Source organism: Ascidiella aspersa, chromosome 3, assembly GCF_963924565.1.
Source record: "Ascidiella aspersa chromosome 3, kaAscAspe10.2, whole genome shotgun sequence".
Lineage (NCBI taxonomy): Eukaryota > Metazoa > Chordata > Ascidiacea > Phlebobranchia > Ascidiidae > Ascidiella > Ascidiella aspersa.
Window position 1 is genome coordinate 18,587,266 of NC_139449.1, and position 15,023 is coordinate 18,602,288.

Consider the following 15,023-nt stretch of genomic DNA (forward strand, 5'->3'; position numbering starts at 1 on the left):
GCGTTGCTTCGCATCTACATAATAAAAGAGAAAGTTTGTGAGATGTGGGGCAACATGTTCGCCCGGTCGGTCGCTGGCAGAGCAACGTCGTCGTCGACTAACAAAAGGACCGGCGACTCCCCGTCGTGTGCTCGCTTCTCCATGAGCGCGCGCGCGAAATATGTAAACCTTTTACCGTAACCGCGCAAAACCTTTTTTCCAGCGCAATTACCTTCATTGACATAAAAATCAAATTAGTTATATTTAGCAATTTTCACTTTTTTAAACATACTTTGAATAAACATCAGGAAACCTACACGGATATCGTACAACAAACCTTCCCAACAATATTGTGACCGTGATCGACGCCAAAGCCTAATGGCTTCTTACAATGTGTTTAACCACGCAATACTTGGCAAATTCGCAAAATATTGCGTTTATTGGAGCAGTGTAACAGTAAGCATTTTTTTATTTTCAATGGGGATTTTTCTAATGTTACAGGGTTTCGTTACTTAAAATATGTGTAACATGCTTACCCAAGTGATGTGTGATATAGTCGATTATTTAGTCGTACCACTTCAAAAACATCACGCAGCATTGTACTTTGTTTGCATGTTAAATCCAAAGATTGCACGTGCGACTTCTCGCAAAACCTTTGACGTATAAGGGTAAAACGTTTCCAAAAAATTATAGGGCAATAACCTGCGTGACCGTCAAAATCAAGTACATTGCCTTGGTAAAAATAAAATTTCATGTGGCAAAATTTCTACTGTTAATAATAGCTTTTTACAGTTTGTTTAACCACGTAAATTGAGCCTGATTCGTAAAATATTTCGTTTATTGCAGCGTTTTCCTTAACATTCTTTCATGAGGCATTAGGACACTTACACAGGCAACCTACAGCAACCCTTATTGAGTATATACCACGCGAAATGTGAACTGACTTTGCAAAATATCGCGTTTATTGCAGCGGTTTGAACACTAAGCAAATTTACTTTTCAAACGGGATTTTTTTATGTTGTACGCAGTATGGTACCTATACCGGGATTACGTATTTGCTTGAATTTCGCGCCATTTGAACAATTGGTACTACGACATTTTACGTTTGTTAGTAATTTTTGATCGAAATATGTCACGGGTTTTCTTTACGTAAAATATGTGAGACGTGTTTAGCCATGTTGTGTGTTTAGTTGCTTCAATTTTACAAACACACAACGTTGCAATTTGGTTTGATGTTAAATACATTTTTAAAATAGCGGCTAAAACGTGCGGCTTCAGGAAGAAGGTTATACAATGCTGGTAACACGTGATTAGTGATTAAATAGTCGGAGCGCGTTCGCGCCTTTCTTTTAGTAACCTATTTTAGACACAAAACTGCTTTTTATACGTTAAGTTTTCATTTTTACCCTTGACCAAATGCAAAAATGAATGGGAATTTACGGAGACCAAGAATTAGATCTTTAGAGCCACGTAGATGAGTCACATAATTAAACACGCCATTCCGTTTATGTCGCTTTCACACAGGCTGTGGGGTGTTACTCTGATTGTGGGGAAGCATTAGATTAACTCCTTTTTTAGACACAAGATTTGACATGATTTGAAACACATCACGTGATTTAAAATTTCTTTTTAGTGACACGCAGTGCAAACGTTTAGGCATAAGCAAATTTGTTTTGACATTACAAAAATATGTTTTGCATTATTAATACCTCTTACGAAGTTCCTACGCTATCCGTAACATTACTTTTGGGTATATTCTGATTACCACATTTATCTTCCATAATTATGGGCTATAACATGAGGCCAGCAGTTTAACATGTAACAACGTAATGTGCAATAGTGATAAAGAGCCCACAGTATGTTGGTTTCATTTTGTTTAACCAGACAAAATTCAGGTAGACTTCGTACATTATGGTGAATATTGTGGTGTAATTAATTTTTAACCACTTAAAATAACAGGTAAATATTCTATTTAACCAGGGCAACACCGGGTATTTCGTCTATAGTAGGCAATAATTCTGTCACATAAGCAGAAACATCATAAAACATCGAGTAAATACAAAAGCCATTAGTTGGTAATAATAAATCATGCCCTCTACAGTAGCCCCTATCAACTAAAACAGAGCAAAAAAAACTATTGACTTGGTATTTTTCGGCAGACAAACTACTGCCTTTTGGGACACCATGAAACAACATGGGACATAGTGATTAATATACTGGCACAATTATGCAAGCAAAAACCGATAAAGTAAATTTCAATACATCTTCGTTACAACGATATTAAACGTCTTTTTACCAAAATTTTGAATATAAAAATCTTCTAAATAAATAAAAATTGCCACCCTAACATTAATTTCTGGATTAGCCCCTGTGAGTAGTTTCCTTTTAATGCCGCCCATAAACTGAAATGTGATATACTCAGGGTTGCCAGATGGCCTAAAATTCGGACAAAAAACGATAAATTGTCCTAATTTTACCTGCTGTGTCCGACGGTTTGGAAATCATTAGGACAGTAAGTTTTCTGTCCTAATTCGGACGAACTTATTTGGAACATTGAATAAAGTAAAACAATGGGCTTACGAGGCCTACAAACTTTATTTATGCCCGTAAATCCAAAAATTGTAAATCCAAAACCACGTAAATCCAAAAATTGTTCGCGCTTCGCGCGGTTTGACGCGTGTTTTTACAGTAATTCTGTGCAGCACAAAAGCGTCAGGTGTAGTATAGAGCGCTCAAAATAAAATTTAGGCCAACTTAAAAAAAATTTGTGCTAGGTTTACAGTAGGTTACAGGGTCGTATTTCTACCTTTTAGTGATATCATAACAAGCACTCACGTTCGGCACATATACGGCCGGAATTGCTTGACGTAGAATGACCTGCTTTAACGCAGTAAACATCACGCCACTTTTGGGGCATTATGACGTAACACGAACGGCTAGTCGTAAACAAACCAAGTTTAAAAGGATTAAGGAAAGAACATTACATACACTCGTTAGAATCAGATACTAATTTGTGACATAGGCGCTGGTCCACAACATATAACATTATTTGGGTTAGGATGCGGGTTTGGGTAGGTTTAAATAGTAATAGTTGGCCCACCCTCACCCAAATATTGTACTTTGCTTTAATAATTGTCTCAACGCTGTGGTAGGATTCTAGGCCAGCGCCAAATACAGTTTTCATTAATGTTTAGTACATCTTATCACCTTCTTTTGTCCACTTTGCCTTGTATATAGCGTTGGCCAGCACAAACAAGCTTACTTAACTTTCCTGCACTTACATTCTGTGTGCCAGCTAAAGCACAATGCAGACAGTCAAAAACGTACTTAATCGGCATACCTAACTCAAGTAATTCTTGGGTTTTTTTCAATGTTAGGTTAATAAAAACGTACAAGCAGCAATAAATTGCTACCGCAAGGAGTAGCCTAAGCCGAAAATTTGGTTGTGCGTTAGAGGTTTACTGGAATATTACGTAATAATGCATATCAGTGCAGTTTGTACACTCACGCTGGCTTGAATTTCGCGCCATGTAATTACGACGCTGGAACGGATTACTTTTCAAGCCGGCTTGAACCTTAATCTAATCTGCCTGAGAAAGGTGCATATAAACAGGCTTATTGATCCCACTGCAGTCCTGAGGTCAACGATTTAAACACATTTGTTCAGATTTGAGTTTGGTGATTATATGAATTCAACAGAAAAGTTTTAAAATGTACAGCGTCCTATACACATGCGTTTTTGCTCACGGTTTGTCTGTAAATAAAAACATATAAATTGCGCATCGAAAACTTAAACAAATAATAATAGTTAGTGGGACATAAAATGGCGTCGCATCATCCGTTCTTTAAACTCATATTTTTAACATCTTTCCAAAGCTTTAAAATTATAAAATATATGTTTTTTATAATTTTATTAAAAACTCTTTACAAAATTTTATAACTTAAACAAATTATTTGTTTTTAAAGAAAATTGTAACTTTAATTTGGATTATTGCTTTATTTTTGTATTTGCATTTTTACGGTTTTGAAGATACGGAATAAGAAATACGTTTTACAAATTCTGAAAGGTCAGACTGCATAAGTTTGGCAGATCGGCTCTTATTTTGAGTAAATTTATCATTGTTAGCTCTATCTTTCATATTTTTACAGTGTTTTCACTTATTTAGGAGTTACTAAATAAACATGTATGTGCCGAACGTGAGTGCTTGAGACTGCAGAGTGTTTTAGACGCAAAAGTTAGCTTTTTGCACAATTCTTATCCTTTAATTCCAGGTGTTTAAGATAACTATCATATTGCAGATCAACAAAAAGAGTTCATTTGGGTCTGATAACCACAACCAATTTTTGGTTGTTTGGGCGAGTTTCTGTCATTCAGCACTTGCCTGAAGTGAATTGCACTCACATTGGCGAGTGCAAATCTAACCAACTGTAGTTTCCAATGACTTGACTCCAGTCATTTCCTAATGACCTTTTTTATGCAATTGGGATATTTTTCTACATTATCTGCTTTCTCGGGAAATATTGCACGTAATCAGTTAATTTACCAATTTTAATAGTATTAACATAATTTTTATAACAAGGACTTGACTTGTAATTGACTTGCTATAATTATGACTTGAATGGGACTTAAGCTCCAAGTTAAGTCGTTTCAAAATGACTTGTTTACAATACTGGTTTTAGCCATACATAAATACAAAACAATTTTGCATGAATTGCGATGAGCTTGTTGTGTTGGTTTTAGCCTGCCGCTAGGAAAAGTTGCCAACCCTACATTAGTCTTTGCAGGAAAGAGCGCACACACTCGCTTTAGTGATAAACAATTTGTTATAATAAAGTTAAAAATCAATGGTTTGTTTCAAAGATAATGTGCCACAGTGCAAAAACTTAACTTAACTGAAAAATTTTTTATGTGAATATTGGGGATTTTGTGCGGATAATTTTATAAGGTTGCCACCTATAGTATAAGCGTATTTTGAAAACCTTTTTTAAGCTGTAGGTCAGTTTTCATTTCGGCAACTTTGCGGCTGTGCAAGCAGGGTTCATGTAGAGATGTTCAAAGTAGAATCCCAAGGAACTCTAGAATAATAGGTTTCGAATGTAGAATGTGAATCCAGAATGTTTAATCCAAAATTTTTGGGGGGAATAATAACAATAACCCTTTAGTGACAAAACAGCATTTATTCATAGCGTTTTTTCTAACATATTTATAGTACATACTAATACAAAATTAAATGCCAAATGAATAAAATAATTAACATTCTAAACAACTGCAGTAGTTTAAATATTTGTGCACAACTACACAAAAAAACATGATATAAAAACCAGGTTGCTGCCTCAACCTATTTGTTTGCCCATATGGTAAGTGAAATGCAACACAATAAACTCTTCATAAACTCAGTTTGTTTTAATAGGTATTGTTGTGTTTTAGTTTTACTTTACAAAAAAACATGAAATAATCCGGTCAAAAATTATGCTGCAAAGAATACAAAGTTACTATTGCCAGTAATGGTTACTATTACTTAACAATTACATTGTGGGTAACCCCCTAAATATTGGCCTAAAATTGATGTTGAGTAACCCTGTATTGTACTTTCTTCATTTTACAATAGAATTTACTTGCAACTTAACGCCTTTAAGGAAATTTTAAAGTCTTTGCATCTGGCATTACATCACTCGATTTGACACTTTTGACACTAAAAAAAAAAATTGTGTACCCATCTGAATTAGTCAATTGCACTCATGTTTAGAAAAAAAGGACGGGAAGATATTTAAGCAGCTTAAAATTGTACTTAAACTAAACCTTAAGCATGACTAAAGTTTTTTTTCAGAGTTTGCAAGACTTTTTTCTGAAAAAGGTAAATGCATTTTAAGGTGATTCTTTATGAAAAGCTAACTCTGGCCACAGCTAAAAGTGAAACTGCGTTGGGGACTTGTTAAGGTCAAACTTTATATTCTAATTTCCAGTAAGCTACATCAATTTTGGACAATTTTCTTCATCAAATTTGTACTTTTTCTGCATTTTGATATGCAAATGGCAAAGCTAATGCTATGCAAACACTTGAAATAAAAACTATTTAAAAAGATGTTTTAAAAAAAATTATTTTATTATATTTTATGGGTATAGCATTATCAGTATCTTACTATCAAACCATAACTGTAAGTCTGAAAATGATCTTTTTAGGAGTAATTTAACCTCTTATTTTGTAATAACTTAAATGACTAACAAGGAAGATTAATCATCCTAGGAATTTACCATTAAAACTACCGTTACAAATCCAAGTTTTTTTTCATTTTTTTGTTCAGACAATGGAATGCATATTTATTAAATTGAAATTTCTGACAACCTCACATGGTACTAAACAAACACCAATGTCTAACTTTAATAGCAACCAAATATCAAGGACTATTAATTGTCTATTTCAGGTGTTTCTTTTTTAGTTAATCACACTTTAAAAACAATATAGTTATTAATATTATTTTTGCCTAAAATCTCTATTGTTTTTATATAACAATAATTGAAACCTTTAGATCAATATAGAAGCAATTTTTAAGTTATACTGAACTTCATAAAAAATGGCAGATGGAATTGCAAAGCACCCCAAATATTTTGGAGCCAAAGGTAAGGAATTTAACCAAATTTTGTTCCTATAAATTGTATCCAACTACTTACCATTATACTCTGTTTTATTTAGTTGAACCAGGAATGAAATTGCCTGGAGACACCCGTTTGTTTAGAAATATCAAGTTATTCGAAATTCCACAATGGCTGATGAAGAGGGATTTTTCACTACTCGGAATGTATTTTTCCTTAAAACGATGTAAGCAGTAGGGCACCACTTCTTTCTGAATATTTTAATGTAATATATTTTTCGCCACAATTTACTTTGAAATAATTATGCACATAGCGTTTTCTGAATTATTTAACTTATAAGGTTGAATTTGTTTTCATTTTGGTGGCTGACTGATTTAACTTACTGCTTGGTTTACCATGTAAAACAGGAATTCTATAACTAAATTGGTGAATGTAATTTATTGATTACGGTATCTCTGGTAGCGATTGATCTCTAAAGGTTAGGTTTAATTTGGGTGTGGAGATCTTGCAATACTTTTGTTATTTATTAAAACACATTTATTTGGTAATGTGCTGTTAAGTTAATCGAGGTTTACATAAGGATAAGAATAATACACAGGTTGTGTTTTTGTGGTACATAGTAAAAGCATAATGCAGAATTAACAGTAGTGACTACGTTCTTGACAGCAAATAAGGGCCAATATAAGAATTGAATTTACCAGGCCATGTGTAACCTTAAAAACCAAGCAAAATGAAATAAAATGTTTAATGTGTTGCATATGTGCTAAATATAATTATATTTTCCATAGATAAACATGGGCTTCATTCAAAATACCTTCTCAAAAGACATCCTGGTGGTCAATTACCTGCTATGATTGCTCTTAGCGCTGGAGTTGTATTCTACGTCTTAAGTTACCCAGATATAAGTAAGTATTTTTTCCTGCCCACATTCTTTAAAGACGTTATTATGCCATATATTTTTGGTATTCAGTCTTTCCTAAACTGTTTTATAACCACAAACCATAGCTTAACATATGTGAAAAGATTTTGTGATTTGTGTACACCCTAAAGGTCTCTAGCCATTTTTCAAAAGTTAATTTTATAGGTTTCCAAAATCTCCCAAAAAAGGGTGCACCCTAAATTGTGCTGCATCAGTTTATGATATTAAAATAGTATATTTGGATACAGTATGCACGGATCTGTAATGTAGCTTGATAATAAATTGCAAATCCAAAAAGGTTGAGTAGTAGTCTTGGATAGATAACGACTCGAGTAGCCGCAATCTAAAAACGTCTAAAGCCCAACTTACCACTTTGGGATGGCAAAAACTACCTTATGTTCGGAATGTTGCAGTTGCAGAAGATGTCTGCAAACCTCGTGATTTCTTATGCTATATGTTCTTTAACTCTCATTAAAAGATTACGTCAGGTTTGGCCGATGTAAGAAGAAACGCATGAACAAGTTAATTTAGAAACGACACTAGATCGCTGCAAATGTTATTGGCGATCCTTAATTGCTAAGGATTTTGTCATCTTAGTAGTGTCGTGAATCAAACGTAGCCCAACTTTGCAAACCTGTGTATTTCATGAAGTATATCTTAATAATCATGATGATGTTGATCTACTCGACCTTATTGGCTTTGCAATTCATTATCAAAAAATAGTATGATTAATTAAATTGCTAAGAGGGTTATAAAGAAAACTAAAGCAATATTAAAATGACAGTTTTACCCATTCATTACTTGCCTCCCAACAACCTACGAGCTTTATTGATAAACCTATTATGTTACTAATTATTAAATGTATTCTTTGCACAGCAAGACCATAGACTTTTGCTTGTGGTAATAATAATTCATTGCGATAATCCACATTTTCTTGTATTTCTATAGAGGCAGAAAATCAAAGAAAGTACCACTAAGCTAGATGAATAATCAACTGGATTTATTTTCACAAAATTTCTGTTCTTGAAGATTTAACAGTCATTTTGATTTCCGTTTCTACTGAAATAAAATAACCATATTGGAAACTTGTTTGTGATAAAATAAAACACTAAGTTGTAGCATGAAGCCAGGCAGAAAGTCAAAGAAAGTACCACTAAGCTAGATGAATAATCAACTGGATTTATTTTCACAAAATTTCTGTTCTTGAAGATTTAACAGTCATTTTGATTTTCGTTTCTACTGAAATAAAATAACCATATTGGAAACTTGCTTGTGATAAATTAAAACACTATAAGTTGTAGCATGTAGCCTGTAAATATTGTAAGGAACAGTCTAACATTTCACTCTAAAAATAAAGTGACATCTGTAAAACACTTAAATAAGCAAATACACTTGTAAATTTATTAAATCAGGAATTGTTTAAAGGGAACATGGACTGGTCTGCTGCAATCTTGTACAAGTTTCAGAACCTTTTTCTTTTCTTGCTTCTGCCTTTGCGATACGGCTGCCAAACTGAATTGCCCGTTTAGGTAGCACACATGCATCTTTTAATCCAAGCTTTAGAGCAACACAGCGCAGTAGAATTTTCTCACCCAACCCTCTGGGCAAACGCAAGTCAGTTTTAACCTGAATGGGCAAACTTGACAAGAAGCACACCACTCCCTCATCCAAATATGGAAATAGACCCTCTTTACCATGATCTGCAATTATCCTGTATATGTAATTAAATTCTTGGTTAACTTGATTAGCATTTATAATTTTCAGACAACACTGTTGTTACCTGTCATCCCGACCCAAATTTCTGCTTTCAATCCTTTCAATCTCCATTTTCATTTCTTTATCAACCAACTCCAAGTCACCGGTGTTTTCAAATATTCCCCTATGTCTTGAGTAACCCCCAAGTTGCTCGTCAGCTCCCATTCCACATAACAAAATCCTAGTTTTAGATGTGTAATCCACCCATCCATTTTTCCCAAAAATTTTGCCTTGAGCTCTTGCAGCAAACCATATTGCACAAGCAATGCTGTCATCTAACACTGTTGCTTTTGGGTAAGTGAGATCTGCTATTCTTTGTTTCCTTTGCTCTTTCAATTCTTCTAAAGGCACATTAACAACAACAAAGTTCCAATCCCTTTCAGGAAACAACTTTTGAAGTTCTGCATATGAATTCTGTCCTGTAATTCTATCTGGAACCGAATATTCTTGGCAATTCCTTGTTTTAAAAGCAACATTAATCAAATCTATTTTTTCGTGTGGTGGTAGACACTTATGTGCCAACACCGCCAACACAGTGCAGTCTATTCCACCAGAAAATAAAATACCAACACCATGTTTTCTGTTGACATCGCAAACAGTCAAACGTTTTTGTACGGCTTTCTGCAGTTTCAAAATAAACCTTTCATGAATTGGCAAGAGGTTTTCGTGGGTGGTGTACGCTCGGAGCATTTCTAGCATATTTATTTTTGTATCTGGAAGTGGAACAACCTCTAAAAACAATTTGGTTTTGTTAAAATACTTTTCAATCATTTTTGTTTGGACTTTATTAGAAACACCAATGTCATTTCCAGGTACTTGTATTTGTTTTGCTTTATTGTCTGAAAGTCTTGCCCAAGGTGAACATTCTAATTGATAGTTAGATTCTGTCAAGATAATTCTAAATATTCCACATCCAGGTACTTCTGTCCAGTCTCCAGGTTGTTGTGTTTTATATCCAACAGAGGAGATTGTTATAGTACTTGAATTCAACTTCCAAAGTAAACTTCGTCTTCCAAAGTAGTCCCTACCAAACCATATTATTTTTTGATCTTTTTGAAAGTACAAAAAAGCCCATGGACCCTTTATATTCCGCATCACAGAACACACTTCCCCGCGACTATCTGCTCCCTCCAAGAGTTGCAACAATAACAATGTGTCACTTTGTTGTTGGTCAACCTTAATTTGAAAAAAATATTTAATATAAGTGTAGGATAACACAGTACAATTGCATCAAATCTAGGGATGTTCAAAGTAGAATCCCAAGGTATTCTAGAATAATAGGTTTCGAATCTAGAATAACGAATCCAGAATAGCGAATCCTAGTATATTTTTATTAAATTATTTATCCTCGATTTTGTTTGGGGAAGGGATTAATCTTAATCTACCCTACAGGGCCCACAATCACAGCAAAAAATAGCCCAAACAATTTTCTAACATGTGAACATTATAATAAAAAAAACTCTCTCATATGTTTAACATTCTTAACAAAGTTCTGTCATCTTAAGCCGTTCTGTAAACTGTAATATGTCAACTGCCCAGGTTGTGTCCAAAACTTATATTTTTGCCAAAAGTGAGCAAATGCAACACTGCACATAAAAGTCTTAAGCAATTCGGTCCTGATTTTGAAGGCATTATTAAGTATTATTGCTTCTTTTTTGACTAACATGATCTGCTATGCAGTCATATGATGTACTGCAAAGAATACAAAGTTATTATTGACATAACGAATTCTTGACAATTACGTGGTGCATAACTGCATAATTTCCCTGAATATTGGCCTAAAGTTGACCTTAAGTAACCCCATAGGGCATTTTGTGGACGGCCAGCACGTTTTGCAACGCTATGTTACTTTTGCAACTTAACGCATTTAGGGAAATTGCAAATTCCACACCAGACATTACACGTTAGCCGCTCGCCCAATAACGCTTGATTGACACTTAATTATTAGACGAACGTTATCGCGAGACGCGGTAATTGGTCGCCCGAAAAAACGCTGACAGTGCACTACAAGGTTACATTTAAAGCAAGCACTGTAAATTGGTCGCCGCGGCGACAGGCCAACTTACCACACGCGTTTGTGCAATTAGGCGCAACAATCCGCGGTAAAACATTAAATTATATCGGTTCCAATTACCCGAAATAAATGGCAGAATTGGATTCGAATCCCATCTGGATTCGAATCCAAGGATTCGATATTCTACTTTGAGCATCCCTAATCAAATCACAAACATTAAGAATCGAGTTATTTTGTAATTACATTACCCTATTTATTGTTATTCCACAATAAAATTAGTGCGGTGTTTAAATGCTTATTTGTAAGTTCTATGTTTTACCAAATTTCCATGTACCTCTAATCCTCCAAAGATTTCACCATTCCATAATAAAATATTTCCACTTTGAGAAACCACTGGTTGTTTAATGATATTTTTGCCCCTCATATGCAAAACACTACTTTGAAATTGTAGGATATAAGCACCAGCTTCATCTTTATGAAACCCTTGTTGGTCTGGCCCCCTTCTGTACAAAATCCTCCCAATTTCTGCTTTGCTTGCTTCACAAGGTTCTGTCACCGTCTGTCATAAATATAATCTTTGTTAAAGTAATCATCTATCACATTATGAGTATGTTTTCAACGAACAATATTTTAAAATTAGGTTTTACAATGAAATGTATTTTGAGAAGTTTCAAACAACCATGTAAAATTAAGAGGAGGAACAAACCGTTTTGAAAGTTGCTGAAAAGTGTATTCCACACATAACTTAATCCGTTGCTCTCATTTAAAATTGCAAAGTGTTATTCAACTGTGTTGTACTTACACTTATAGCATTTCAACGGTTGACTTGTTTTGAATATCTTCCTACTGTTTCCATTTCCGTCGTTTATTACTGTTCTTTGAGGTTTTATAGTGCGGAAATTCCCCAAATTGTTAGTTTTTAACATTTTTTAACCAGGCAGTTGAACTAACCAAATTAAAAAAAAAACCTTTAGGCTAGTTTTGTTTAAATAGTGTCGTGTAAAGTTTGACAATACGACTTTTTGACCGCTTCCGATCGCCGATTTAAACAGATACGATAGCAAATTTTTAATTAGAAAAAAACTCAAATTATTTTAATTTTAATATAAGATAACTGCGACATTTATTTTTTGGTTTGTATGTCGCTGGTTGTAATTGCTTTAGTACAGTGCTTTTAAACCTTTAAAATTTCCATCCGCACTTTTTTATTTCGGAAAATTTTCATCCGCACGAAACAAAACAGTAAGTTTGCGAACTTAAGTTTTTTTTTAATCAAGGGTTTTGTGTATTAAAACAGTGAGCCTAAGCCTTGACCGATATAAAATAGATAGCTTAAGCTGCAATGAACCACTACGAGACTATATATCTGTAACGCATAAGTGGGCGCCACAGCTTATTTGATTATGCCTACTGTATTACCCATAATAAAAATAATAACATGCACCATTTTCATCCGCACATTCATCCGCACGACGTTTGTCATCCGCATTACAAGTTTTTTCATCCGCACAAATGCGTACCATACCACGAGTTATAAAGCACTGCTTTAGTATATGGACTTCTTAATCTTGTAGCAGTAAAATTGTCAGCGCTGGTCTAGAATCCTACGTCACAGTTATTAAATCAACGCACAATCAGGTATTATTTTTGCATAACCCACCCTGGCCCAAGTGCTAACCCCAAACAACGCACATTATTTGGGTTAGGGTGGGTTAAGTATTATTATTCAATAATTAAATACTTGACCCACCCACCCACTAACCCAACAGGACAACAGGACTCAAAACGTGCACATTGTGCACACAATGTGCACTTGCGATATGTGCACGGTACGGTGCACATTGTGCACTTACGATATGTACGCGAACCAAACGTGCACATTGTGGGCACAATGTGCACTTGCGATATGTGGCGGTGAAGTGCACATTGTGCACTATCGCTTAATGTGCAACTTACAATGTACCAATGCAATATACAAGAATTGGACCTGAATGGCCTCACGAAGACAGGCCATCTCAAATCTTGTAGGAGTGTGGTCGATTCATCTTGGCAATTATATAAATGAAGACTCATTAATCAGACCCATCCCCTAAACAGTAAAATAAATAACCTCATATTTAACGATTTTTCCGATGATGTTAATTGTATTGAGAAGATCAAGTAATGCATGTTATCTTACGTGCAATTCTTTTTATCATTATATATTTTTTAATTGAGTCCCAATTATATAGATTTCCGATTATATGCATCAGGGTTGGTAGCCGATGTCGCATATACAGGTTTGGCATAATGTCGCACTCACATATACGGGCGAATTTCTCTACCGAACATATGGTGTGGTGTAAGGCGTCGGAATGACATTCAAACATATTTTAGTTGGCCAATTGCCATTATAAAGTTTTGTGTTGCCTGACACTTATGACGGCATAATATGCATGTTCCAACACCATTCCGACGCATTACACCCCACAATATGTTTGGTAGAGAAATTCGCGCGTATATGCGACACTATGCGAACGCCCGTATATGCGACCTAGGCAAATATCGGCAATTTACTACATCACTTGATCGTATGACGTCACGATGATGACATAATATGACGTCATAACTGTCAGGCAACACAAAAACTTTATAATGGCCAACTAAAATATGTTCGAACGTCCTTCCGACGCCTTACATCACACAATATGTTCGTAGAGAAATTCGCCAGTATATGCGACCTACAAGCGCCCGTATATGCGACATCGGCTACCAATTCCTCTCATTATATGGGGTAATTTTAATTAAAAAAATAAGTTAGCAACTGGAGGTAACTAAACCTGCGAATTTAGCCGTAAAACCTGTAAAAATATTTTCAAACGTTCATAATTTTTATCTTCTCTGCTTATGTGGTCATGGTTATGACGTCATTGGGTATCGGATTGTGATACTTTTTGTCCACGATATTGGTTATCGGAATAAAATGTCAAGTTTTATGCACCCCTACCCAATTGCATGTTGATAGGACCTTTTAAACGTAAGGCAACACTTCTTGTATGTAAAGATTTATGTTTGACCATTTTTAATCTAATTCAAGCGCAATATTGCATTTTAATTTTGTTGACTAAGAAAAAAAATTTGTTAGATATAGTTCAACATTGAATAGCGATACGTCAGCCTAGATTGTTTGTTTTTTAACTGACCAATGACTCCTTAAAACAACTTTCGTAATTGGTGGCTCGATCGACCTCTCTGATTCACTGCATTTAAAAAAAATACGAGCATTTTCTTTATTATGAAATATATTTAAAATGAGTGATTGTATAACGTTAAGTCAGGCTATAATTCCGTAAATTTAAAAAACTTGAACACAAAAGTTTATTTTGCAAAACCAGAAAATTGAAGGCGTCACGGCACACATATAGCACAAAAACAATTAAGGAAACAAAACATACTCACTACAGGGCGAAAACCAATCGTAAGATAAAAAGTTGGAAATGGTCGAATAGAGATTTTTTAAACGGAAAGCGCAACCTAAACTACAGCAGCAATATTTGCGAAATACGTTAAGCAAGATTATAAACGAAATACTATCGATAGATAGGTAATATGAAAATGCGACAGAAAAAAAATAACATTAACCTCAAATGACAAAGGAAAATGGAATTAGTAAAAATAAATTAAAGATGAACAAAAAATGAAAGGCTATCGAAATAAAAACATTCAAAATCAATTACACTGAAGGGAAAGAAAAATGCTACAGAAACATAAAAAAATATGTAATG

The 15,023-nt window shown here is 34.5% G+C and overlaps 2 protein-coding genes across 2 annotated transcripts; one reads left to right on the top strand and one right to left on the bottom strand.

The window, feature by feature from the left end:
* Positions 1–6,458: 6,458 nt before the first annotated feature.
* Positions 6,459–8,594, top strand: LOC146160549 (ATP synthase F(0) complex subunit f, mitochondrial-like). Its single transcript, XM_083384097.1, has 4 exons — positions 6,459–6,598; positions 6,672–6,797; positions 7,360–7,476; positions 8,439–8,594. The coding sequence occupies exons 1-4, from the start codon at positions 6,553–6,555 to the stop codon at positions 8,465–8,467; spliced, it is 318 nt and encodes a 105-aa protein (XP_083240223.1). The 5' UTR covers positions 6,459–6,552; the 3' UTR covers positions 8,468–8,594.
* Positions 8,457–12,092, bottom strand: LOC146160550 (asparagine synthetase domain-containing protein 1-like). Its single transcript, XM_083384096.1, has 4 exons — positions 11,966–12,092; positions 11,594–11,818; positions 9,271–10,421; positions 8,457–9,201 (listed from the first exon to the last, which is right to left on the bottom strand). Exons 1-4 carry the CDS (start codon positions 11,999–12,001, stop codon positions 8,910–8,912), a joined length of 1,704 nt encoding a protein of 567 aa, XP_083240222.1. The 5' UTR covers positions 12,002–12,092; the 3' UTR covers positions 8,457–8,909.
* Between the last annotated feature and the right edge of the window lie 2,931 nt (positions 12,093–15,023).

Coding starts and splice junctions, on each gene's coding strand:
- LOC146160549 (XM_083384097.1), top strand. CDS start 6,553: ATGGCAGATGGAATTGCAAAGCACCCCAAATATTTTGGAGCCAAAG. Junction 6,599..6,671: donor CAAATATTTTGGAGCCAAAG/GTAAGGAATTTA, acceptor TGTTTTATTTAG/TTGAACCAGGAATGAAATTG. Junction 6,798..7,359: donor GTATTTTTCCTTAAAACGAT/GTAAGCAGTAGG, acceptor TATTTTCCATAG/ATAAACATGGGCTTCATTCA.
- LOC146160550 (XM_083384096.1), bottom strand. CDS start 12,001: ATGTGTGGAATACACTTTTCAGCAACTTTCAAAACG. Junction 11,819..11,965: donor TTTCAGCAACTTTCAAAACG/GTTTGTTCCTCC, acceptor TATTTATGACAG/ACGGTGACAGAACCTTGTGA. Junction 10,422..11,593: donor AAATCTTTGGAGGATTAGAG/GTACATGGAAAT, acceptor TTTCAAATTAAG/GTTGACCAACAACAAAGTGA.